Source organism: Anser cygnoides, chromosome 23, assembly GCF_040182565.1.
Source record: "Anser cygnoides isolate HZ-2024a breed goose chromosome 23, Taihu_goose_T2T_genome, whole genome shotgun sequence".
In the NCBI taxonomy this organism is placed as follows: domain Eukaryota; kingdom Metazoa; phylum Chordata; class Aves; order Anseriformes; family Anatidae; genus Anser; species Anser cygnoides.
Window position 1 is genome coordinate 5,986,402 of NC_089895.1, and position 27,294 is coordinate 6,013,695.

The following is a 27,294-nucleotide window of genomic DNA, read 5'->3' on the forward strand; positions in this document are numbered from 1 at the left end:
CGCGTGGCGGGCGGCCGGCGGGGTGCTGCCGGTTGGGCGGGGCCGGGCGGAGGAGGAGGAGGAGGAGGAGGAGGCGGCCATGTCGTGGCTCTTCGGCCTCAACCGCGGCGCGGCCCCGGGGGGGAGCGGCGGGGACGCGGCCGGGGTCTCCCTGCCTCCGGCCCCGGGGGGTACCGGAGGTGCCGGTGGGGGAGGAGGAACCGGGGACCGGCACCCGCCCAAGGACAAATGGAGCAACTTCGACCCCACGGGCCTGGAGCGGGCGGCCAAGGCGGCGCGGGAGCTGGACGCGTCCCGTGGGTGACGGGGGGGGGGGGGGGAAGGGGACAGGGTTGGGGGGGCGGCCCCGGGGGAGGGCTCGGCGGGTGCTAACGGCCCCTGCCCTCTCCTGCAGGCCACGCGAAGGATGCCCTCAGCCTGGCGCAGATGCAGGAGCAGACGCTGCAGCTGGAGCAGCAGACCAAGCTCAAGGTGCGCGCGGCGGGCTCGCCGGCCCCTTCCGAGGAAGCGTCGGGTTTTGGGGGGGGCTGGCGTCAGCCGGAGCCCCGTTATCCGGCGATCTGCCGAGGGTCCGAAGTCGTTTAGGTTGCGGGTTTAGCTTTGGCAAGGGGGGTGCTTGCTTTGGAGGAATGAGAGCACTGGGAGGCGAAGTGCAGCGGGGTTGGCGCCTCCTCCGGCACGGTTTCCCCCCCGTTTTTTTGGGGTAACTGGCGTGTCTGGAGTGGGTTTGTAAATCCTGCAATACCACGCTTGTTTTTAGGGAGTCGTGAGGGTTTTCTGCAGGGAATTGTAGAGTAGTTGGGTAAAAGTGAGACTTGCATGTGCTTTATCATGTTTTCTCACTTTTTTTTCTGGAAAGTATGATTTAAATTGTATTTAATCGCTAAACATCAAACTACACAATTCTTGTAGTCTTCTTACAATCCTACTTTAGCTTTCTTTTGTCACTGGTTGGTTTTGGAAGGTACCATTCTGATAACAAACGCATCGCTTGTGATCCTGTGATTCTTTGAATCACTTTAATTCTGTGACTTGGAATATGATTGCCATCATCTTTTCTCCCTAGGGTTATGTATTGAGCTCGTTTGTGATAACTATCTGCTTATCTTACCAGGAGTATGAAGCTGCCATAGAACAACTGAAGAATGAGCAGATACGGGTACAAGCAGAAGAGAGACGAAAAACGCTCAGTGAGGAGACAAAACAGCATCAAGCAGTAAGGGAACGGGGAGGAAGATAACTGATAAGAGACCTCGTTTGTATTTCCCATGTGGAAAATGAAACACTGCATGAATTGCCCCTTTGGATGGTGGTGTGGTGGCAGTCAGATGTAAATGGGAGGCCACTCACTGGCTGAGCCTGTCTTTTACCCCGGCTTTGTGATGATGAATTTAATTTGTAGTTACGTGCACCTATGTCTACTTGAACTTTTGGTACCAAAACCTTGGTATCGTCCGAAGAGACGGGTAATGGCACTTGCTCTTGTTGTTTACTCTTTGAAATTCCCCTAAAGGAACTTTTAGGGAACTGCTGATGAACAACCTGAGGGACACTTTGTATTTAAGAGCTGATGGCTTTATAACATTGTAGACTATTGGCTTATTGAGCGCTGTTACCCTGGACAGTGAAATGCCTCAAGTTATTTGGATTTCGGTATTAAGTAGCTGGTCAGCTTCTATTTCTTCCAAGTTTAATATTTTGAACAGAAAAAGTAACAAAGGAGAAGCGATGCAAATCTGTGAGCCGCTGGAGGCTGCGTTGTGAGTGATGTAGGTGTTTTCTGCTATGCTCTAGCATGAGTGACTGAGGTGGCAATAGTACTGAAATCGGGGCAACTTAAGCTAGCTTTTTTTCTAATAGCTCGCATATGGTGGCTTTTTACTTTGAAAAGACAGAAAAGTAGGGGATTGATTGATTCTAACTGATTATTCACTTTGGGAATAGAGCTAGAACCACTGGATTGGCACATGTTGCTTTTTATCCTGTCGGAGTTTAGACTTTGAACAGGGCCGACTCAGGAAGCGGGCCTCGCAGTCTGTTCACGAATTAGCGCTTGGATTCTTGCAGTTCACAGGGCATTACTTGAAGTCAAAGCCAACTTGATTGTGATCTGTTTCTGAAGTGCCATGCTTTAACGTAAAGTTATTGAGGAGGTAACTTGCAAGCTGTTCTGGTGTCTCTATATTTGAAGTGGAGAATAATATCACCCACTGTGCAGTCCTCGTTGATGGACTGGGGCCCTCAGACCACTTCTGTTGAGTTTAGATGATGTAGATATATTTGCCAGTTGTAGTGGAAAATTGATGACAGAAACTAATGAGGGACAAGAAAAAGGATCAGGAAGGGAGCTTATCTGATAGGCAGTATGTATCTGGACACTTCTATTGCTTGCAGTCGCCAGCCCAGGTACTATGTTTTAGAACATGAAGGCATGTTGATCCTAGTAAGTAGGTGTCCCTTTCTGGGCCAGAGAACACTTGTTCTTTGTTTTTGTATCTGCCATACCTTAAAATGATGTCAGACTATTAGACTTCTCAGCATAGAGGAGTTTATGGAGCTGGCTGAGGAAACTTGTCCCAAACTTTGCCCATTGATTTTTTCAAACCCTGGATTTTTTTATTTTTTTTTCCTTTGTGTCTGCTTTTTATTTTTTTTTCCCCCTGCATGTTCCAGATATCATTGCCCATGGTACTAGGTTCTTTCAAGTGCCTAATCTTTTTATTCTGACTACTATTTTTTTTCCAGCGAGCCCAATACCAGGACAAACTGGCACGGCAGCGCTATGATGAACAGATGCGACAGCAGGTATGGTAGCTTCCTTCTCTAACCCAGCTGGGATCTGAATAGTAGCTTTCTTACGTCAAAGGTCTGGAAATGTGCCTTATCATGCTGGCCAGGTAGCTAATGCTTGACACAGTTGCTTTCATCCATACTATTCACTTGGTATCAGTGTTTCTGGCCAGACAAATCAAAGATCAGGACTTAGAACCAAGTGGCTAAGAACATGGGACTATGAATGTGAATCTGAGAGACGGGGAGCAGAAGGAATGCAGTTCAGCCTAAGTACCAGCTTCTTGATAGCAATTAATATTCTTAAGCTTACATCAATACCTAGTGACTGGGTCCTTACAACTTTAATGCATCTTCTGCTGTCACCTCTGCCTCCAGCAACTTGCTAATGAGGAGAACCTGAGGAAGCAGGAGGAATCTGTACAGAAACAGGAAGCCATGAGGCGTGGTAAGTTACAATTTTTCTTTCACAGTTGACAAAGTGGGTGGGCAGATTGGTCTCCGCTCTGGTGTTTGACTCCTTGTCTGTATTGGCTCCACGTCACAACTGGGCACGTGCTAATGTGACATTGGCAAACAGCAGGTAGATCCCAGTAGTACTGGAACCGCCAATTGATTGAAAAATCAGTTTAAGAAGTGGGTGAAGTACTAAATGGCTGCTCTGTGGTACTTGGATTTCCCAATAAACTATCAGCATCTCCTGATATTGCAGTGAAATCTTGCTCTTACACTGGAGCAATCTAAAACAGAACCAATTTTGAGGAGGGAAGAGAGAGAAAATAGCTGCTGGGAGTAGTGGTTAAAACCATGTCACCTAACCTCTATTTGCTTTTTGTTGTAAAAAATAAAAGGTGAATAATGACACCTTAGTCTGAAACTTGCTTTGTTTCTTCTCATTGTTACGGAGTTGCTGCAGTCACTGGGTTGGGAGAGCCAGCAGGACTCCACTAGGCCACGAGTGTCAGAAATGTAAGGCGGTTTGTAGGTGACCCAGTGGGAACAGAAAGTTGCTCTGCACGCACGTGTTCTGCCAAGTTGTCTGCTCCTTGCTGCCATCTAGTGTGCTCTGGGCTTTGATCAGTATCCTTGGAGTATTGTAGCAACCGTTTAACAAAGCTCAGGGGTGAACCTTGGAGGAGGAGGAGATTTCATTCCTGAGGTCCCCACCTCCTGCCAGAGGCACTGTCTTTTTCCTTCTCTGTTGCTTTATCCCATGTTGTCTAGCTCTCTGGCTGAAGTCTGTCCTAAGCAATTTTTGTGGTAACAGGTTTCCGGAACAGATTTATGATTGTCTTGCAGTGCCCTCTCTGGAGAGGGACACCTATTTGGTGTGTGATCCCTCTGAGCACCGAGGGAGAATTCCTTGCCTGTCTTCTCTGATACTGTACTGGTTGGCTGTGGGACCACACACAGCTGTGGTGAGGCCAGGATGAGTCAATGCATCTTTCCCCAACCTGCTGCCTGGGATTCAGCCAGCCCAAAAGATTGTTCTCTCCTTTTTTTTTAAAGCTACTGTGGAGCGAGAGATGGAGCTACGGCATAAGAACGAAATGCTGCGCGTTGAGGCAGAAGCAAGAGCCCGTGCCAAGGCTGAGCGGGAGAACGCAGACATCATTCGGGAGCAGATACGCTTAAAAGCTGCTGAGCATCGCCAAACTGTGCTAGAGTCCCTCAAGTATGTGCAAGCCGACAGGAGGACGTGGTTGCCTAGCTTCTGTGCAGTTTTCCCCTACCATGTAGGAAACCATTGCTGTTTATTCCTCTAAGCTCTGAGGAATATTAAAACTGAACAGCTTTGTGCTCTGTGCAATAGGAGTTAGTTGAAAGAGAAGGTTCTTTTTAACGTGTCTTGGTACGTTGTGATCTGAGTGTGAACCAAAGAGAGTACAGAGCTATGAATTTTGTACAATTTTCAAACAGTTTTGAAAACAGATGTTTTCAACCTGTGTTTAGTAAGATTGAGATTTGGTTGCTGTGAAAACTGAGTTCTTTACATTTTCTGAACATAAACCATAAAAGTAAACCCGTGCATCTCCAAAGGGTGGGCGTTTGAATTTTAAATTTGTAAATTTCAGGTACTTTGAGACCTTTGAATAGAAAGAGCTTTTCATTTAAAGATTACAGCGCATCACTTACCACTAAGCTGATTCTTTAATATATTAAATCAGCCTAGTGCCAAATGCTTTTTTGGATTTAATCTCAGGTCAGGTATAGACATCAGATGACTATAAATGTATGTACGTGCTCGTTCATGTTTGAGTTCCCAGGTGAGCCCTCAGTTTGTTTTGACTGGTTCTAAAGAAGATCATAATAGAATATAAAACTGTTGTAAATTGTTTCAAATCAGTAATCAAGATTCTTCTCTCTCCTGTTTGTCTTGATGTTTTGTTACCATAGGACAGCTGGAATGCTCTTTGGGGAAGGATTTCGTGCTTTTGTAACAGACTGGGATAAAGTTACAGCCACGGTAAGATTGTGTCATGTACTGATAGCTTCCAGAAAAGTCTGTGTAAGTGTATGCAAAACTTATCTCCTGGCTGTGGTATGTCCGTGAAATTTTATGGCACGAATGTGCTGATTAGTGCTGTCTTGCAGTGTTAATTTAAGGAGATACCACGTTCCAGATTTTTATACTAATTAATTCTCATCTTTGGTCACACAAAAGTTCTGGCTTTGATCAGCCCCGTAGAATTGTCTTGCCTTTCGAGGAACCACCACGTTAACGAACACGTTGCCTGAAGGTTTGCCTGCTGCTACAGGTAACAGGGGGAGGTTCTGTGAAGTATGCTTCTTTTCCTCCTAGCGTTTGTTCACAGTTGATCTAGCATTTGCTGCCCCTTGTGTGTGTAAGGCAGCAGTATGTAGGTAACGAACGTTATCAAACGCATAACGTTGCTTTGTAGGACTACTTTGCAAGCGGTATTTTTTGTGGGAACAGTGATCTAATCCCAGCTCCTTCCTGCTGATGTCTTCTGGTTAAACTGCAATCTGGAAATGGCTCTTTAGGGATACTACGGAAAACATTGACAATGTGTAAGAGTTGATCTCTGGTGGACAAAAAAGGGGGTTGTTTCTTCTAGACCACTGTTCTCCAAAACTTGTCATTGTGTACACCTCACAAGTAAAAAATAATAAAAAAATCTGACAGTGTTCTCCCGCCACAGGTATATTTATTTATAAATTATTGGAATTACAGTAACAAATGTATATATCTTCTTCCTGCACCCCAGTGGGTGGTCTTTCATACCCCCTGGGATGCATGCATGATGCTTTGGAGACCACTGCTCCAGACGAGGGATAGAAGATAGTGACATGAAAGGGGAAGATTGTGTTCTTTTTTTGTCTTGCCTGGAGAATTTGGATGATTACTATGCAACGATTGCCATGCAGTCTTCACTAACTTGAACACGCAGGCTTCTGCCTCTTCCCTGGTGGGAGTTCTCACTGCATCTGCATTCAGAATTCCCATATTTATTGTAAAATTTCTCTTCTCCTTGATCTTCATCCCATTAATTTATGAGAAAGCATTGCTGGGGAGTAATGAGCATATAAATACTGAATGTTGATCACCAGGGACAGCGTCCTGTCATTACAACAGGGAGTGGAGAATAACACAAGATTTCCTGGGTAAATATTGAAAGGAGAGCGTTCCTTTCTTTTCACTGCAGCAAAAATGCAAATGCTTTTAAAAAACGAGTAACGCCGTTAATCACTTGCTAATGATGGGCTTTCTTCCTCTCTCTTTGCCTTGACTGACATATTTTTGGTGTCGTCTTGGGCGCCTGCATCTCCTCATCATGGGGGAAAAATGTTGTTTATGGATAAGCTGAAAATGTAGAGATCGCTTGTAGAAGTGTTGTGTGTCTTGATTAAAGGCCATCTAAGCATATTTTCACGGGAGGAAAGAGCGTGGCAGTTACCTCATGTTGACGTAAGGCTGTCTCTCACGGCACTACTTACAACAAAACTTCGGTGCTAAAGTAGTTTTAGGAGCGTGGCTTGTTAAAATGGACAATTTGCTTGAAATCAGTCAACCATCTGCTCCGCCAGCCAGTTTTATACGGGGAGGCTGGCACAAAAGATGCTTTGTCTGAGTGAGTGCACGCTTTCAGTGGATCCTTTTGTAATCAGCAGGCCCTACCTGGAGTGCCTGCAGTATCCGGAGCCTTTTGAAGATTACTGCCTGGTGCTTTTAGCTGCATATTCTCTTGACCCAGATACCAGTTTCCTGCATTATGGTCACTTTTGCTTCTGACGAGCTCTTGTCTTGTGAATTTGGGACTTTTTTTTAAATAATGCCAGGAGTGCATATATTTTTGGAAAGGAGATAACACAGCCCAAACTCTTACATTTTCTGTTGCTTTGAAAAATGCTGTAATGCAAGATTTAGCCAGTTCTTTTTTAAGAGTTCCTCTAAATTAGCCCTGGATTTTCATCTCTTTCTGCCTACTGTAAGGGTTGCTTCTTTTCCTACCTCTCCCCATCTGTGTAACCCCAAAGGTTCTGCTCAGAGTTGGTTTTGTTTTCAGTGGAATTCACTTTGTCAGGCATAGATTGCTTCCTTTGCTGGATACTTCGTGATGAGCAGATAGGCACTGTAATCAGACTGATTTGTGGAGCTGGCGTAGTGATTGGGCTCTTCCGGGAGGGTGAGTTGAATAATTTTCCCATTTTGATATGTAGCTGTCAATCTCCAAGCTGTTTTTTTTCTCTGCATCTTGTAACGTGGGTGTCAATCTGATAAACTTCCCTCTGCCTGGATGGATCTGATGTACCAACCCCTAACTTTGCTGCTAAGCAGATGAGGCAAGGGTACGTGAGGTCTTTGTCAAGGTACCTTGCTTTCAGAGGGAGGCTGCTAAAAAGGTGGAGTCTCTTGTGTCTTCCAAATGCCTGTAAGCTGAGATGAATCAGGTGCAGAGTTCATCTTATTCTTTGTATCTTAGAGCCTCCAGCTCTAAACCCTTCGTGTTTCCATCCAAAGCACAGGTATGTTGCACGTCTGAGCAGATGGTGTCTCATGGTTTATTGAACGATGCCATCCTTGTTGTCCTTGAGCTTTTTGACCTTGTTCTGTACTTGTAGCAGAAGCCTGCTCACTCTAAAAGCAATTGCAGCTTGCCCTTTTGTCTACCTGGGCTTGCTCTGGTAGGAATCACTGGCATCTAGCTGTGAGCTGAACACGGCCGATTCCTTATACTCGGAACGGTGAGGAACAGTTGGCCTCTTCCCAAACACCTCTCAGTTTAAAAGTAATACCCCTTGTTCCTTGCATTTCCAGTTAAATAGGATTTTTTGGTAAAGCAACTGACTAGATTAGATATGTATGAACAGGTGGAGCAGGAGGCTTATGTTTGTGCACCTGAATTAAAGGTTTATAAAAGGTATCAGTGCTTTCAGTCTCTGGGAACAAGGTTTAAGGAGAAAATCCCATACGTGCTAAAGATTTCTGTGAAGTCTTGCTTTCAGATCCTGCCTATCCCGAGATGTTAGTCATAGGAACCTCCTGGAATGTCTTTAGCATTGTCAGCACAGCTCCTTGTCTGTTCTGACAACTCGCTATGGTGGAAAATGCTGCCTGCAGGGCTGCTTGGTTTAATGTGAGCCAACTTAGCGCTGAGCTGAGCAGCGACCATAAACCACAGAGCAGTCTGGAGTCTTTCTGCTTCACTGACAAATTGATGGGAATGTCTCACATTCTAGGGTTTCTGAAAGACCTCATCTTTCACTGTAATGCAGTGGTGGTAATTCCCATGGTGGTTTTAGCTCTGAAACTCTTCTTGAGTACCTGTTTTTCTTCTGTATTGGACCTGACACGACTGTTCTCCTTCAGCAAGTGGTTTTGGCCTCTGCTGTCACTGCACTTACTTTCTCTGTCTCCTATTCAAAATGAGTTCTAGGAAGCATTTTTGAACAGCAGCAGTTCTCGTGTACCAGTATTTACCAAAAATACTAGTGTACGGTGCTGTGTTGATGTTACTGCCCCATTTATGGTGCTACCCCTGTTCTTACGTGGGTCGTAGGCTTACTGTGTGGGACAGTTCTAGGGCTCAGCTGTGGGAATGTCTGTGTGACTGATGCATAACCTTATCCGTTCCTGTTTTTCTCCTTACTATCCGTTTTTTATACCCTGATGGTCTCTGTGCTCGTTTCACAGCTTTTTCTGCCTGTGTTATGACAGGTGATTGGTATGTATTCACTTGGGAGCATCTGCCCCTTTGTCCTTGGTGGCAGCCACAATTTGGATGTTTCCCTTAGCATCTTTAGTTCAGCACAAGTTTTCATGCATGAGAAGGGGGTGGTCTGGCAGGCAGCACCTGGTTTATTCCAGCTTATTATTATTAAGTGCCTGCACGGAATACCTTTTAAAAAAAAAAAAAAGGCGGGGGGGAAAAATGAACTTGACTGTGTAAACAGCAATAAAACATCTGAGCACAAAAAAAACCATCCTGCTTGCTAGCATCTGTACTGAACCATAGCTCCCTACCACAAGACGTACTGCACATGTCCGCCGTTGCTTTACTATAAGTTTTTTCTAATCCTCACCCCTTTCCTTTCCAGGTGGCAGGCCTAACCCTGCTGGCAGTGGGAGTTTACTCTGCCAAGAATGCCACTGCAGTAGCCGGGCGATACATAGAAGCACGCTTGGGCAAACCTTCCCTGGTGAGAGAGACCTCGCGTATTACTGTGCTGGAGGCACTTAAGCATCCTATCAAGGTAAAGTTTAGCTTTGTTTTTGTCTTGTTCTTAGCCACGAGGATGCAAAACTCCTTTTACAGCTCTGTGGGTCTTTGAATAAACATACGATTAGAGACTGCACAGGTGAGCTGATCTCGTTGCCATTTTATATAAGATTTGGGGGTATTGAGTTTCAGAAGCACTGGTTGATTTCTACACGTGAGTGATTGATTTTTGTCCTCTCTAGGTTGGTAAGCGTCTTACCAGCAAGGCTCAGGATGCCCTTGAAGGAGTTGTTCTCAGTGTGAGTACTGTCTTTTGCTATCTTGGTCTGGAACGATGACTTCTGAATCTCAATAGGAAAAGCTGTTACCGTACAGACGCTTCCAACGCTGTAATTCCAGTAATTCTGAAGACTTATCACCCTTGGGGCACCGAGACCATAAATAAGTTCCTGCGTTCAGTGACGTACATTAACAATTCTGTTAACCTTCTTTTCCCTCTGTGCAAAGCAGTTAGAAATCTTAGCTCAGTGCTTGCCTGGCTGCAGTTTTTCTCTGTAGTCAGCATGTTAATATTCAGAGTTCTGCTTGTCTCATCTAATCTGTGAAATATTACTGAACCTAGATCTGCTTGTAGGCCAAAAGCCTCAGCAGCATGTGCACTTGCCCATCTTGTGAATGGTTCTCAACTTGCTAATTAGGGCTGCCTCTGTGTATTTGATTCTGAATTTTGATTCCTTGATATCAGGCAAATTCAAGTGCTCAAGGCTGCTGAGAGAAAACGCTCCTGCAGGAGTAGCTTTCTCCCAGTACCTCTATAAAGGCAGTAATGAGGTTGAGCATGGATGTTTATCACTGAAATGAAAGAATTAATGCTGCAGAGAGCCGCTTATGTTTTGACATATCCCTCCCAGAGCATCCAGGACGAAGTGAATGTTGAGGTGTTAGCACTTCTTAGAGCAGTTACTGCACTGCTTCCTGGCTTGATAGAAGAGAACTGCAGTCAAGTGGACAGAACTTGAAATTGAGTAAATCCTGATATACAGAGGGAAACGACCCTAATCCAAAGCAATAGGCAGCTGAAATTGAGGCTTAAAAGCTTGAGACTGTAGGAGTGCTGCCAACTTCTTGCTGGTACCGATCTGTGAAGCTGGTAGATGCTGGTCTCTTGGTACTTTCTGTTCCTTAAGTTTAACTCTTTTCTTACAGCCACAGTTAGAAGCACGTGTGAGAGATATTGCCATAGCAACGAGAAATACAAAAAAGAACAAAAGCCTGTACCGGAATATTCTTATGTATGGTCCCCCCGGCACTGGAAAGACGCTCTTTGCCAAGGTAAACCCTGCCAAGATTCTGAGAAGGTGTATGTTGCAGAGGGCTCTGAAAACTACAAGGTCCTAAGCACCCTCTGTGGTCTGAAATCCATCACTTGACCTTTGTGGTTTTGCCTCCCTTTTGGGAAGGGAAGAGGACGTCCACCTGCTCCAGCTCCAAATTAGTGCAGCTGCTAGGATTCTAGCGCTAAGCGTAGGCAGAAGAGCCCTTCCATCTGGAAAAGGCACTTGGCAACTGTGACTTGTGAAATTGCAACACCAGCCTGCTGTCTCGTTTCCACCTCTGTTAATTATATACGCTTGTCTAAACAGGGTTTTTCCTGCTTGTCGCTTACTAATCCTCAAGTGAAAGAAGAGATAGGTATGGCTTTACTTTGCACATGTTCCACAAGGATGGTGTTTGCATGGATTTGAGGTGGGATTTGATTTTTGACTTGCTTATCAGTGCTTGCCCGGTAGATCTGAGGTTCCCTATACTTGTTTGATTTGGTGATTCAAGTTGAGTTTTGTGTCCCTGTCAATATGTAAACCTGTAGCCCAATACCTTGCTGCTGTCTCCAAGAGTCTGCCAGCTGGTTTGGATTTGTGAAGCCAGTAGAGAGGGGCAGGGCTAGGTAGGAAATCGCAACAGAAACATAAAGAGAAGAAGGAAGAAGAGCTGAGAAAAGTGTTTAGCAGTGGAGAAAGGGGAAGAAGTGTATTTAACACCCAATAGCATGGAAACTCCAAGGGGCTGGTGGTGGTAGCTGTAAAGGATTGGAACAGGTTGGAAGAGTGAGGAAAGGGCTGAGTGCATCTGACACTTATGCGCTAGAGAGGAGCAAATACTGCCCTGAGAAGCCGACTGTTTTTTGAGCTGTGGCTTTGGCACTTGGGTTAATGGCAGTGACTGTACAGTTTGCTGTTACTGCTCTTCCAAAAAGGCGACGTGTCACAGTGTGCTGGCCTTTGCTGCAGTGCAAAGCTTTATGGGTCTGCAGCTGTAAGTATTCCTGCTATATGACAGGGTTCTTGAGACAGATGTGAAAACACTTGGATATAACCGTCAAAGCTCCCAGCTTCGTTGGACTGATGTAAAACACTAAACATTAGCAGCAGGAGCTGGGTGGTTTTAATAGGCAGAGCAAAGCTTTCTTTTTTTTTTTTCCCTGCCTCCTGCTGTGCAGCAGATAATTGGTTGGGTTCAGCTAAGCATGTTTTGCTGGAGCTGTTGCTTGTCTACGTGGGTTGACTTGTTCATTTTAACCTTCAGATGACTTTCTTTGACTCACAGAGCTGGATAGCCAGCTCTGGGTCAGCTGATGATGTGTAACTCAGCCTGCTGTCTGTCACCGTGGCAGGGCTCAGTTGGAGGCTGGTTTGTGAACCGTTCTGAAAGGGAGGATGGAGATCTTTCCCTTTATTGGCTTCACATCCTCTCCATGCCTGTTCTTTCAGACACAGGCAGTTGCGGGCTGATTCACCACTGAGGTGTCGCAGTGAGATGGAGAAGAATTTTAAGCTGGAAGCTTAATTACCGTGTTACGTAGCCCTTGGCAGACTAGTTGGGGCTGAAGTAGAGGGAGGTTTTCTGAGGCTGTAATTCTGCCCTGCAGTGGCGTGGCAGCCTAAGCAAACTTCGGTCAGTGCGAGCCATAGACTCGTATGATGTTCTCAGTTAATTTTGGCTGTCTCCTGTCAAACTTGCTTTATGGGCAGGCTTGCATTTCGTGACTTAGCTGAAAAAGCGCAGATTTGAAAGGCTTCTTTGTTTGGTTGTTTTTTTTAAATACCTGAAGCTAAAGGGAGATATTTCCAGTGTGCCTCAGGAGCTTCATCAAACCCCTTTGTTTAGTACCCACCAGACTAAGGAGTTGTGGCAGGTTTTAAAAACACGGTAGTAAAGTTCTGTTGTTTTGTCTGAATACTCAGTGGGTTCAATGAGCGTTTCACTCTACTTTTTTTATAAATAAACCAATACAACTTTGAGTTATATTAGTTAAGCATCTGGTGAAAAGAACCCGGTTCTGCTGCACGGGGGAAGTAAATTAAAAAATAGACCATGAAGAACAGAGTGGAAGGAACAAACAACACGAGTTACAGATGAAGATATAAGCGCTCTCAGCAGTGCCTTCTGCTGATAAAATTTCGTGCATTGCCACAAAACTAATTTTCCGTCTTCCCTTCCACTTCAAAGCAATGCTGAAAGCTGCCCCCACGCTACTGAAGTGGTAAAGAAGTATTCTCTTCTTTGAGTGTACTCACCGTCTGAAAATAAGCATGTTGATAGGTCTAAGCAACTTTTATTTCTCTCCTCATCTTTTACGGTCTTGCAATGAAAGGGAGTGCTTAACCCTTTGGTTTTGTTTCCTTCCAGAAATTAGCCGTGCATTCGGGCATGGATTATGCCATCATGACAGGTGGTGATGTTGCCCCCATGGGGCGGGAAGGAGTTACTGCCATGCATAAGCTCTTCGACTGGGCAAACACCAGTAGGAGAGGGTAAGTAGAGGTTCCCCTGACCCCTGAACGTGCTTCCTTGCTCAAAGAAGCTCACTGCAGTAATGTAGCTCAGAGCCCTGATCCGTGTGAATGATACTCGTGCACAGATGAGGCAACGCTGACCAGGAATAACGCCATCCAAAGTTTGCCTAGGATGGGTGAATTTTTGCTGCTTGGTAGTATTTGCTTGGTAGTATTTAAAAGGCTGAAAGCTTTTGCTCTTCTGCTCCACCAAACCTTTTTTGTTTACTTCAGAGTTTCCAGATCAGCCATAGCTTGACTCTCTGCTGCTCTCCCCGCGCTGGTGGAGAGAAGTTGCACGCTTGAAGGCTGGGCTGCATGTCTTTCAGAGGGATTTCTGTTCTGACAGCATTCAGCATTAGCACAAGTGGAGGTGCAAACAGGTGCTTAAACTCCCTGGATGTTAGGTTCCCTGCTGCAATTGTGCAGGTTTTAGACTGGTAGTGTTTGGATTTGACTTCTGTTTAGTTTTTGAGCCTCAAGCAGAAGCAGAGAAATATAAGAAAAAAGGATAAGGTGGAGATGGATGCTAAAGGCATCGACATTAGGTGGAGGTAAAAGTCACAAGCCACTTGTGATTTTTTTGGTCAACTTTAAAAAACAACCACAAGTATTCATACTAAGGCTAAAACTTGACTCCTTGATTTTTTTTTTTTTAAGGGTGTGTATGGGTGTAAATTGATTTCTGTAGTCCAAAGGCAGTTGAGGAGCTGTTTGTCCAGCCAGGTTGTTAAAATCCAATAGATTGCTGCATTTGTCACCTAGATATTTCCGTCTGCTACTCTGCAAGTTTGCTTTTTAAAGGGGAGAGTAAATGTCCTGAGGATTTGTACTCCATAATCTCCTCTTAACCTGATGAGCTGTAGAAGGAAAGGTGTAAGAATCTAAGTAAGCTTAGAAAAAGAAGTTGGAAGATATAGGAGATTACGGATGCTGGCTGAGTTTATTCTGTCCTCATCAAAAACTTGCGTTATAAGAACTTTAAACACTCCAGATACCTTTGATCATCACCTTTGTAAGATGGTTTACTTGTGTCCATATATGTCAGTATTCTAACCTTTGGTAACATGCAGTATTTAAGCAGCCTTTACTCTGGATATCCAACAATCTTAGCTGTTGGTGAGTGCTGTGTTAGCTTTATTAGCTAAAGTAATAGGGGTAGAGGATGCTTCTCTGCAGAGATTGTAGCTGAGAATATTTTCAGAAGGACTGGAATTGAATAAAAGATGTTAAGAGGCCCTGAAATCCCTTGAAAGAAAGCTGTATTTGAAGCTGGACAAGAAAGTAATACAAGCTGTGGCAGCTTTATGAGCAACTTGGTTCTGTTATTGATAAACATCTTTATACGCTTGGTCTCTTGGGAAGAGCACTACCCCTGGGTTATAAGTGAATTTATTTTCGTGAATTATTCATTGACTTTATTAATTCACTTCTCCACAGGTAGTAAAACCATTATATTATTGGCAGTGTGGTTTGGAAAGGAAAAACTCAAGAAAATAGCAAAACAGTGTGCAAGGGAGGACTCTGCAGGTTTTCAGAATGGCATAAGGAAGCATGGCAGGAAGAAGTCACTGTCAACAAGACTTCTGTGCTTCTGTTTCGGCCTTGTAGCCTTGCATACACTCCTCTAGATAGGAGTAATGCTAAAATAAGCACTCATAAGTACCTGGGGAGCAGCACTAGATTTCAGAGATCTGATCAGACTTGACAGGAACATGCCAGCAATGCTAGATAGAAACCCATTGCCAAACTGTGCCCATGAAAATGCCTTTTCTCTGGTAACTGTTTTCTCCCATCTGTATTTAAAAATCTGGAGGAGGTTGAGGTCGTGTGCCCAAGAATTGCTTCTGCTCAGCCTGCTTCCGAACAGCAGGAAACAAAACTGCAGAGGCCTGGAGTCGTTTATGGCCTAAGGTGTCTTAAGCTAACGCCTCTTTCTTAACTGTTGGCATGGGCCAAGAGCATGCGACCAGAAAGTCGCTGCAGCTCAGATGAGAAATGTTGCCTTAAGAAATGAAATCGGTTGTGTAATCCTTTGGGTTTACAGCTGGTCACAGGTGTGGGTGTCAAGTAGGGGGACAGGAGAATCCTTGAGCCATTGGAGCCTCACTTACCTGTCTCCTATTACTGTGTAGTGCTTTCTTTTTACAGCCTCTTGCTATTTGTGGATGAAGCAGACGCATTTCTGCGGAAGAGGGCAACAGTAAGTACTTTCTCTGCGGTTGTTATCTGTGCATGCTGCAGTTAGCCAGCCAGCCCACAGCCTTCTTGTTTAACCCGATCAGCCAGCTTACACAGGCAGAACATTAAAACTGGAAGGTGCCACAGTACTCAGTTAAGTGATGCAGAAACAAGAAACGAGCCTCTTACAGCTGAATGGGATGAGCACCTCAAGACTGACGTGGGAATTTCCTGCAAAAGACATGGATGATATCTTTTGGGGGGTTTGCAGGTGACCGGGCAGTAGGAAGGAGGTGCTTTGTACAAATAACTATGTATCTTGAGATGTATTTGTAACCAAGCTGTTTTTCACCGTGTTAACAAAGCTATATCAGCGCACACAAAAGAGATGTATTTTTTCCAAAGTAAGTTACCGTATTGTGCACTGAATCTGGCCTTGCTACTTGAACCCCAGTGGTCTATTTGAAGAGTCAACCCTAAAAGATTACTTTAATTATCCTGTAGGTATCTTACTAGATTAGGGAAAGCCACCTGGGCCATTGTTAGAGCATTGGGTTTGAAATCAAGGGAATCACTGACTGGGCAAATGTTTAACCTCTCGGCTGAAGCTTTGCTTCCTAACTTTTCTCCTGGGTATACAAATTGATCGTTTTTTCCCTTCAAGTTATTACAGTGCTTTGGAGTCTAATGCAAATGCTTGACAATAACGAAACTTACTTTGTCAATAATGCTGCTTTAAGCTGTGACGTCTCGAGTCCCAAGCAGTTGATCTGTCTTTGAATTTCTTCTTTGCAGGAGAAAATCAGTGAAGATCTCAGAGCAACTTTAAATGCATTCCTGCACAGAACAGGGCAGCACAGCAACAAGTAAGTATCCAACCCTTCAATTTTCCTGAGCTGAGGAAAGCCAGGAAGTGCCTATGGTGTGCAAATGAAAGTTGGAAGCCTCTGATCCATACCACTAAGGGCTTGAAAAATTTGCACAGAATATTCCCTTCTTAGTTTATATACCGAATGCAGCTTATGCCTCCTTTATCTTTTCCCGGAACATGGAACTCAGAGTTGTACATAAGGTACAGATTTTTACAAGATGTACAAGTTTTTAGCTTCAGATAGTTTTCCCTCTTTTTCTAGGAAATGGTTCCTTTTAGACTTGTAATATTTCGTAACTGTGGATCTGGCAAAGTTTTATGTTTTTGACCAGATTTATAGTTCTTCTGCAAGCCAGTGAGAGGGAGTGGTAAGGAGGCAGTCCTTTCCCCTGGTATTAGGGTACCTTAGCACTGCTCTGGGCATGCTTGTTTTGGTGCTCCTGGGTGCCATGCCTCCGCTCTAAACAGCAAGGCTGTCATTTTCACGGATGTTTAATTTGCCCCTAACTTAGATCGTGAACCATTCTAGTAGAATGAACACGTCCTCATGATTCATGCACTGCATTTTGCTTCTAAAGAGCCTTATTGCTGCTTTGGGCAGTAAGGCATCCTGCATTCATAAATGGGAATTTACTGGCACAAGCCTAACTGTGTGTAAATCTAGCTGAGTTGGAGAAACCCTGAGGAGTACTGTTATTTGGCTGTACCAGTGAATTGTTACCACTGTAACTGAGCACTAGGAATTGTGAATTGCTGGCTTACATTTCCCAAAGAACTTTCTGCGTCTTCTTGCTGGGTATCTGACTGTGCGTGTTTGCTTTTATCCTTCTCACCCAGATGTCCAAGGGAAAGGTTTGAATATCGGGGTGGGTGTCAATGCTTTTTCTAAGCTGTGTTTCTGCAGGAGTTTGGAGGCATTTCTTGTCAGTAGAAAAGGAATGATTTCGTGCCGGTGTGGCTCATGGGCCAGCTAAGTATCTTCAGAAATGACAGCAAAGAACACAGCCCCCTGTAGACTTGGATTTAAATAGACTGCAAGAACGTCAATATTCCAATAGCTGTGGTTAAAAGCCCATTTCAAATTATAATGCACTATTAAGCTGGTAACATCAATTAAGGCATTAAAGTAGAATTGACATGGGGAAAAAGCAGCATTACGAAGCAAAAGAAAGGGCTCCTGTCTTCAAAATGCTCCAGGAGAGAGCATGACCTGGAAGCTGGCACATCTGTACCGTGGAGCAACGCTCGGTCAAACAAGCCACCACTATATTACAGTACCTTTTGTGAATGCCTCTGCTTCTGCACATGTTAGACTTGTAGCAGGAAGGTGTTCTCAGGCTTCCTTGAAAGAAATAAGTGAACTTTTGCCAGCTGCTGCAGAAGAACAACCTCCCCATGCAGTGGCATGCCCAGCAGTGGCTAACTCCCCTTGTCCTTAGGCCAGGATGAACCCATTCCATGCTTTGAGCTGGCTGGGGTTCCAGTTGTGCTGTAGGCTGTCAGTTTGGCAGTCCCTCATAATAAGGATTTTAGTCCTGCTGTGATTCAAGGGTGCTGTGCAGCTAGCAGCTTGAAGCTAGATCCCTGAAGTGGGATTTAAGTTGGAGATACGTACATGCCAGAGAACACTTCTCTCTGTGTTGACTCTTGTTTCAAGGTTTCAGACTTGGAGGTCTGTGGGAGGTTGTACTCTTCCGAAATGTTTCATGCCCTTAACTTGAGGTTGATTGTGGGTAAAATGATTATTTAGGGTTCTGTAGCAGGGACAGTCTGGGGAAGGCTGATACTGAAAGGCGAAGTACTGAGTTAAATGCATTTCAGTTGTAAATAGCTTAAAACTGTGCTGCATTTTAGTATGTGGCTTGAAATGCTGTTACAAAGCTGTTTCTAAGAAATCTTTAGATGCGTCAGGTCTTTGATACTGGCCATGCTGGTTCCTGATGTTCAGACAGGTCCTCTAATGTGTTTTTGCATGTTTCTCAATCTTCCTTCTCGTGTTTCATACTTCCAGGTTTATGCTTGTTTTAGCAAGCAACCAGCCTGAGCAATTTGACTGGGCTATCAACGACCGAATAGATGAAATGGTGAACTTTGATCTGCCCCAGCTAGAAGAACGGGAGCGGCTTGTGAGGATGTATTTTGACAGGCATGTCTTGAAGCCAGCTACAGAGGGTAAACAGTGAGTATCCTTGCAGCACTCTTCGCCCATGCAGAATTCTCGTTGTTGTTTGTCTCCTCTTCTGTGTATTTTTTCAGTATTTCTAAGTAGCATTTTTCGAGGAAATGTCTCTGGTTGTATGTGGCAGGCTATAGAACATCTTTCCAACTTTTCCAGGAAGTTGAATGGTCGATAGCAAGTTTCCAGGATCTGATCTTGGAAGCGTTGGGGTTACAGTTATATTATCTTACAAATAAAACCGAAAGGCAATCTGGCTGGTCTTACTGTCTGTCACGTTATGCGTAAACCCAGTTTAAACCACTCATCCAGATCAGAGCTGGAAAGATGCCTCTTGCCATCCTGTTATGGGGTGAGGTACCATCCTAGAATTTTATGCCATGCTTTGTCATATACTCAAAACTTAGGAGACCTGTTACTGCGTTGGAGGCAATAATGTAGGTATGGGCACTGTTGGAAATCCTCGTATCCAAGCACTTGCCTTTGCTAGTTTTAATCCAGGTGCACACATTTCTTTGTGCCATAAAATCAGGCTTTCTATCAACTCCTTTATTCGGGATGGATCTTTGTATAGAGGTTGGTCTGGCCTGATCTTTGATTTCAGTTTCATGTTGCTCTTTACAAAACTTACCTCTGGCTTACCCCTCCTCCCGTCACGTGGCTACATGTAAAGTAATCCTTGTGCTTGTGCTTTCAGACGTTTGAAGCTGGCCCAGTTTGACTATGGCAAAAAGTGCTCAGAGATTGCCAGGCTGACAGAGGGCATGTCTGGTCGAGAGATCTCTCAGCTCGCTGTGGCGTGGCAGGTGAGTAGGGCTTTGATCACTGGGCTTCCTGGGTCATGTTCACTTTCTGGAAGGCTTGAATGTTTGAGTTTTGGAGTCTCAGAATTTGAATCACTCTCAAAGTTTCCTTATGTCCTTGCAGTAATACTAGAAACGTTGCCAGCTCTGAGGTGGGTGTCAGAATGTCCGCATAATTTATCTCACATACAGGAAGAGTTTTTATAATCACTAGTGGGGAAATCCCACTGAATTCAGTGAATGTATTCCTCTCACTACCATTTTTTTCACCTTTTAAGCTACAGAAAGCAAATCTCCTTTCTAGTCTTTACCTGTGGAAGTCATGAGCTGAGATCCAAAGTAGTCATTCAAGTGCTGATAGCCCTTATTTTATTCTTTGTTTGTACGTTACCACACAGCTGCTTAATTTTCCCATGTGGATTCTGTATTATTGAAACACACTTTGAAGTGTGTGCTGTCATCTGAAAATGTACATAAAGCTTTACTAAAAAAAATAAATCTGTTCTCTAGCTGCCTGAAGATGTGCCAGGTTAGTACTGTTACCAGCTCAGTCAAGAAACTCAGCAAGATGCTTGACTGGTATTTGAGATTCAGAAGGAGCTGGTGCATGTCGATGGGTTTTAGATGGACTGCCGTAGTGTCCAGTTAGCATCTGTTCAAAAACGGCTCTGGAGAGCTGACGGTATGGAAGAAGGACCAGAATCTTTGGCATATTTGCCTTTCCCAGAACAAGTAGGTTGTGGCTTCACTTTTTCCAAGTATAGCTATGCTTTTTCTTGGCTTCTGATTTTGAAACCCAGAGTAAAGACTAAATGTATTTGTTTTAAACTGTGACAGTGCTGTGGGGGAGAAAGCAGACCTCCTAATTCTTGTAGAAATTCTTTGTCTCTTTATTTAGAAGAGAACCCCACTATCCATGTATGTGAAAGGTCTTGCTGCCACACATTTCCCGTAATTAATAGTTGTGGAAAATGATCCTTTGCATTTTATAACCTTTTCAACTCTCTTGGTTTGTCATTCCTCCCCAGAATTGACCTTGGCTTCTAAAATTTATCCTTTAAGTGATCTTGAAGGAAGGGGAAGGTGGAGGTGACGTTCCTTAGTGTTGTTGCCCTGATTACTTGTTAAAATGTACCTCATAGCACCGGGATTATCAGCAAGGGGGGGGCTCCATAAAATTGCATAAGATTATGCTGTCATACGACAGTCAAAGAGCGTTTTAAGGAGAAAAAAAAAAGAGAGAAAAGGGGAGGAAGCAAAAAGCAGGAGAGAGTTGGCAAAAAGATAAGAACAGTTTTGAAGCAGAATCTGCAAAAAGCTTTGTCTGTATCAATCAAAGTTATTGGTGTTCTGGATCAAGGGACTTTATATCTTGTCCTTTTGTTGATCAAGAAAAGTGTCATGGGTAAGTGTTAAAATAGCACAGCCTTTTTGCAGCTGCTGGCTAGACATGGACTTCTTTCCTCAGGAGCGGGCTGGGTGGATACAGTTCACTAGCAGGTTTGTGAGAGCATCCAAAAAAGAGTAAGGTTTCTGCACCGAATGCTGCCCTAGGCTGATCCTAAATGCTACCATAAGGCTCTTCTTCAGTCGTTGGGTCAAGGAGCTTGCACAGAGCCGTACAGAAGCTTTGTTTTTGCCACGTTTGGCCCCCTGACTTCTGGCTCTGGCCAGACTTGAACACCTACCTGTGTTTTCCTGCTACGCAAAGTACTGAGGGTATGGCACTGCAGGAGCTGCAGTTAAAAGCCTCTGCGTGAGCAGAGCTCATCGCAGCTGTGCAGATGTTCTGAGCACCCTTAACCCAGCCTGATCTTCTGAGTGGCGTCAGTGTTTTGAGGCCTGGGTCAGGTTTACCAGGTAGCCTGTTACATGAGCTGTTACAATGCTCTCTCCTACCAGGGAAGGATTAATGCTGCCATTTGAGTCTTTTTGGCAGTGGTAGTCCTGCCTCTTATTCCTGCCTTTCTGCTATCCTTCCCATTGTGCTAGCACACCTCTTTGTACGGCCGTACTATGAACTGGGTCAGGGAGCTGAACAGAATTAAAAATAGCTTGGCAAGACGACTTCACCGCATAGTGACACTTTTGTCTTGGCACACGCGAGGTCAGGGTATGCAGGGGCTGTATGAGCCAGCACGTCTAGCTCAAGCAGTGCTTACCAGACTGTCCTCAGCTGGATGCAGCAGCTGTCAAGTGGTAGTATGCTACCGATAGGACTGCTAATTTTGGAATAGTTGGTCTTTGAAACTCTTGTAGGATTGAACTGTTGATTTTCAAGATGCTTCATGCCAGAGATGGCTGATGCAGGAAATAACACGATGTGAGTAGCACGCACTTAATCCGTTTTCAAGCCACGGTTTTGTTCCACTTGGACAAAATTTTGTCTCTCTTGGATGTGGGGAGCTTTAAGGAAACTAACCTGAGGATTTTCTAGTTAAGAGGAAGATCTGGACTTCCCTCTCTTCCCTACTTGCAGTTGCTATTCCTGCCCTCCCCCAAAGCATTATGGCAAGCTAAAAGCACAGGCAGGAAGCATTCGAGATGTTGTACAAGTTGAGAAGGTAGAAGGCAGGAAGAGCCAAGAAAAGGGGAAAACGAGGTATCTCTTACAGTTCTGGTTTTGATCTTAGTAACACCTTCCAGAGCTGTTAAACAGCAGATGTCTTGAGCCTCGTGCTCTTTAGAAGTCCTCACAGCTGCCTTGAAACAATTATGTCTTGAGACATTTAAGCTTCCAGTGCTTTTTTAGATGGGCTCATCACAACAGCTGCTGCAATACAATATGCCTGCGGTCTCTGTTTAATAAATGGATTCAATTGACCCATTCTGGGAAAGATTACAGCACAAAGCCCTAGTGAAAACTGCTTATTGTGAATGCTGGAGCACAAAGCTGGATGGGAGCGTTTTGTTTGCCTTTTGTTTTCAGTTATTTTGCATTGTGCCCTGATGCGACTTGGCGCTAATCCTCAAAGTGTAGGCTTAATTGCAACATGCCTGTTACTTAATTCACCTCAGATTTGTGTGTGTGTTTTCTTAATTAGTTTTTTCCTCCAACAGTCGTTTTCAGTGTTGCTGTCTGCAAACGTTCCACCTCTGTGGAGCTGTCTGAGAATAAAACCTCAACCAGTGCCTGGACAGCAGAGACGAATGCTCAGGGTGCAGAATGTCAGGCTTAATCTGCGGTGAAGTGTCGTTCTGTTCCACAGGGGCTGTCCTACCGTTACCTCAAGCTGACTGAGACCTTGCTGCCTGCAATTCCAGTCTTAACCTCCATGCGATGAAACCTAGCCAAATCGCCCGCCAGGTAGCTCTAGGAAAGGTAGTGGGGCATCTGTGGTGCTGCTCCCGCTGCTATTCCAGGTCTGCAGAGCTGTTGGAGGAAACGGGCAGGGAGAACCTCTTGTAAAAAGCTGACAGGAAGGTGTTTATCATATTCTTGATAGAGTTTTGAGATGCTGGGACCTACATCGGCTCTACATAGCCTGTCTGATCTCATCTCATGGCCAGAACTGAACCTCAGAGGTGGTTTGGGGAAAGGTAACGCGTGGAACCAGCTGGAGAGAAACCATCGTAGCCATCAGCTCTTAACCAAAGAGCAAACTGGAGTGACAGCACGTGGCCACTTCGCTGTCCCGTGGCCTTGCAGTCATTTCCCACGAAGATGCTTTTGGATTGCTCTGCCAATACTGCTATTAACATAAACATCTCGGTTAAGCTAGAAGCCCAAGCACTAGTTGCAGCTTTCGTACATCTAATTTCACTCTAAGCTGGGTTTGAAATTGATTGGGTGCCACTTAAATGAAGCTCTGGTTCGCTGTTGTTTCACTCTGGCTCAGGTTGTCCTGAAACAGAAAAAAATAAGTGCAGAAAAGCAGAGAGTGTAACCTCTAGTGCTGGGAGAAATATTGTTGTCTGTGGCACAGCTAATAGTCTGCATGCTAGAAATCCATTTTAATCTCTCCTGCAGAAGACCGTGCCTTCCCTTTTGTCCTTGTTCTTTTCCATTCTCCATATCTAATCCTTCAGGAATATAGCACGGATTAGATGCATTTACACACTTCAAAATTCCCGTCAGATCTATTACAGTGCTGTGCAGACTTTCAAGTTCTGCACCCTGAGCTTGAACCCATTGATAGGCTTTAGATAAAATGTCAGAGAAGCAACTTTTCATTATTCCCAGCCCTACCCTCTGGAAAATTGCTTTGGCATCACTTCAAAAGAATTCTCAGGAGTCTTATGTCCCAGTGGTAACGACAGAGGTGAGCTTCCTGTCATTTCTTCGCCTTTTGTGCCACGGATATAAATACCTTCTTGCTCCCTGAGTCTTGTTTGTGTTTAAAAAAAAAAAAAAGGTATTCTGCCGCACTAGGTTATGGGAAGAATTAATGTTTCAGAAGTGTTTGAGCTGAAGGACATTATAAGTCTAGGGGGTATCTTTTTTCTTATATTTTTGACCAGACTATTGTCATCATAAATGTGATTCAAAGGGTACAGATGAGCTTGTTGGCCATGTAAAAATAAACCTTGTTTCTTGGCTGAAATGAAGCACTGGGTCGTTTAAAGCTGGGCTTGTCATCTGTGATCCATTCCTCCGCTTCCACCAAAATGTTTTGTTTTCAGATTATTTTTTCACTGGGCTCGAGTTACAAAACGCGAATGGTTGCACTGGGAAAAAATGGGTTAAAATTTGTCCATGCAGGAGGCAGAGGTATGAATATAAATGAGGCGCAGAACCATTTTTGTGTGTGTGTGCAAGCTACTCCCAGAAGGGACAGCTGCTTCCCCCATTTGCTTTCTTGACAGTGAGGGCCTGAGGCTTTCTAAAAATAGAAAGTCATTGAGAAAATCAACAGAGCGTGAACTGCACAGCTTTGCAGGAGTTTCCACAGTTAAATTTATGGTCTATGCAGAGGCAGGGAGGAAGGGAAGACATCCTCTCTGTTCTGTGGAGGCATACAGCGCACGGCCCAGGAACGCTCACTCCATTTTAAACCCCCCAGGTCCTTCTGGCTGGAGGGCTGCGTTGGCAAAGGGGTGCTGGCTCCTGTTAGCCTCAACTCCTCATTTAAAAAAAAAAAAAGGCAAGAAATAAACACAAAACAAAGTGCAGGAGGGTGACGGGGTGAGTCAGGTGGTTTTAACCGAGCCGAACCTCCCCGCCATGCCCCTTTCCCAGCGGTGAGAGAAGGCAGCTCGTGGTTTGATGCCCAGTGGGTGAATATTTATGGGAAGGATCTGCCTTGTGGGGCGCAGGATGTCTCTGCTCTCATGTTGGACGCAGGACGAGTGCCTTTGTGCAAAGGCTATTTGCAGGCTCCTTTCTATTCCTCTGCACTCCCTGCTTGCGGCCGGTGTTTACCCGCTAACTCAAGGCGTGAGCATTAGCCTAAGTCGTCGCTTCTGTCTTAAGGAAGGATTACGTAGGATTTGCACAGGGAAGAGTCTGCTTCTGATGCTGCTTGCAGTAAAAACCAGCGCCTGCCAACTCCACGGTTACACGTGGTTTGTGCAGTAAGGCCATTTCTGCCTGGTGACGTTCCCCATTCTCCAAAAAGGGCTGTGGGGTAGGGGCTGGCACGTAAGCTAGGGGAGCTTGAAACCAACGCTGCAACCTTTTGTCCGTTTGTTGAAATAATGACTCCGATTGTTCCTCCTGCAGTGAGCTTGCAGTAATCCGACAGGCAGGTGCAACCACGCGTAGTAGCCCAGTACCGTGTGGGTGCTGCGCAGGCCAACAGCTGGCTCCGGGGTTTGTCTTCCCTCCCGTCCACATCGCTGGACAAGGAGATGAAATGGCCGCACTGATTTCTCGCAGCGATGCTTTTGCAGACTTGTTAAACTTGGATAGAGTAAAGCTTGTTGCTCAAACCTCAGAATCGGTGTTTCTCACTGCTAATGATTCGTGCGGCCCGCGTGTAACACCTTAGAAACACTTCTGCCTGTCTTGAAAGCCAAAATTCCTGTTCCTAACCGGGATCTCGGGGAATGCCCTGCAGACAGAAGGGTTGGTGCGTGACTATCCATGACACGAGGGCTCTGTGGAAGGAGGGATGCGGACACCTCGGGGCTGTTGGTTTGGGGCAGGCATCCTGGATGTGAGAAGCTGGAGGGGCTCCCACCCTATTTGTGTCGCGCTCCCCTCTAGGAGAGCTGTACAGGGAACCACAGCACAGAGTCGCTTGCAGGAGCACTCGCACGGGGATTAACCAGATATAGAAATCTGCAGCTCGGAGTTGCTTTGTTACCTTGGAGATGAGTTGTTCAGCTCACACTCGAGGCATCCTCCCCTTCCTTCTAGGGTGCGGGTGCTTGTGCTATCGTCTGTGTAACGCCCATCAGCGGAGCCCTGGCTGTTCTGCATGTTTGGGCACCAGCGACAGCCCTTTTGCCGCAGCTAAAGCGAGGCGGCGTACAGTCCTGTTTACCCTAACGTGCCACTGGAAACGTGGGCAGGTTGGCAAGGGTGTCAGTAGTTCTCGGCCTTTCCTGCAAGGAGCTCCGCTCAAACTTGCGCTGCCTGTCAAAGCAGCAACAGGACCAGGTGTTCGTTTGCCAAGCAGAACTGGAGAGAGACGAGTTGGGGGGTGACCGGAGGGGGTTAGAAGAGGGAAGGTCCCACAGTCAGGTGAGTGTGGGATGGGAATTGGCACGGCACAGAAGTGATGCAGGGGAGTTTCCTAGTGGAAAGCAGGATTAGCGCGTATTAGATGTCACTTTAGAGATGCCGCATTGCCCATGTTCACCCTGGCACTGATTGTAGTCCTGCCATGTAAGTATTTAAAACCTCTTCTGTTGTCTTGGATGGAATCGTTCAATCACCATGTGCACCTTTTACTCTTTACTTTATCGACTTCGTATGTGCAGCACTTTTAAAGCAGGAGAGGAAATTTAAACAAGCCGAGTGTGACTGCAGCCTAACCATACCGGCTACGTTCAGCACTATGAACCTGTGGCCTTGTTTCTTCAAAGATCTTGCCTCCCAGGAGATCCAGAGGCAGGTAGGCAAAGGTGCTTGTTAGTACTCCAGAGACAGTCTGTAGCGTAGCACGTGAATCTTTCTCTGTGCTTGGGCAGGTTTTTTTGTTTCAGTCCCTGGTAGAGCTGCAGCAAGGGAATCCTTTCTGATGGTGATAAGCCAGATCGCTGTGGCTACCACCAGCGACTCAGAACAAGGCTGGATGTTGTGCTAGGTAGCGTGGGGGCAAATGTGCATGAGGAAGAGAGGGAGCAGTTCAGCTTTTCACTGCCTGTAGGGTTTGTGATCCCTGGCTCACCTCTCTCCTGCCTTTGCCTCTCCAGGCTGCAGCTTATGCGTCAGAGGACGGCGTTCTTACAGAGGCCATGATCGATGCCCGGGTCGCTGATGCTGTGCAGCAACACCGACAGAAGATGGAGTGGCTGAAGGCAGAGGGTGCTGAAGCAAGCAAAGGGGCCGGCAGAAACCCCCTCCTGCCTTTCCCCAAAGGAACAGCGGTGTGAGAAGCTTCCTGCAGGCTTCTGACCAGCATGTTTGGGGAAGTGGCGCGGGAGAAAAGCGGGAGGGTCTCCTGGGCAAATGTTGGGTGGAATCATGTGTTAAGTGAGAAATGTGTCCCTGGGTGCAAGGAAGGGGGAGGGAGCGCTGCCTCAGTCTGACTTGGGAGTTTGTGTTTTAAGGACGCACCAGAGGGGGAGGAAAAAAAAAAGGTTTTAATAAGGCAGAAACAACTGTATTAAAGGACACCGTTGCTCAAACACTGGTGACTGTGTTAGTCTGTGTGGCCTGTCTTGCTAAAGAGCCCCCAAACTCCACAACCTCCCCATCCTTCCTGGTCATTTGACACTGGTTTGGGCTGTCCTGGTGACCCAGGCCTATGGGCACACAGGGACCATCCAGCCCTTCTGCTCCTGTGTATTTAAACTGGGCTTATGCTCCAACATAGAGGTATTTCTCCTCTTTTTCCTGCATCTTGCC

The 27,294-nt window shown here is 45.4% G+C and overlaps 1 protein-coding gene across 4 annotated transcripts; it reads left to right on the plus strand.

Annotated features, from left to right (window-relative positions):
• ATAD3A (ATPase family AAA domain containing 3A) lies at window positions 1-27,074 on the plus strand. Of its 4 annotated transcripts, XR_007164687.2 has the most exons (17): window positions 2-296; window positions 395-471; window positions 1,115-1,216; window positions 2,746-2,805; window positions 3,169-3,238; window positions 4,300-4,465; window positions 5,188-5,257; window positions 9,352-9,507; window positions 9,716-9,772; window positions 10,680-10,805; window positions 13,161-13,285; window positions 15,458-15,509; window positions 16,283-16,353; window positions 18,370-18,537; window positions 19,232-19,340; window positions 26,205-26,338; window positions 26,640-26,775. XR_007164687.2 is itself a non-coding variant. In XM_048067526.2 (16 exons), exons 1-16 carry the CDS (start codon window positions 80-82, stop codon window positions 22,524-22,526), a joined length of 1,755 nt encoding a protein of 584 aa, XP_047923483.2. In that variant the 5' UTR covers window positions 1-79; the 3' UTR covers window positions 22,527-24,993. The 4 variants fall into 4 exon arrangements, 3 of the variants coding, with proteins under 3 accessions (XP_047923483.2, XP_047923484.2, XP_047923482.2); XM_048067526.2 differs by lacking the exons at window positions 26,205-26,338; window positions 26,640-26,775 and adding an exon at window positions 22,398-24,993 and having other exon boundaries at window positions 1-296; XM_048067527.2 differs by lacking the exons at window positions 26,205-26,338; window positions 26,640-26,775 and adding an exon at window positions 25,000-25,277 and having other exon boundaries at window positions 3-296.
• The last annotated feature ends 220 nt before the right edge of the window (window positions 27,075-27,294 follow it).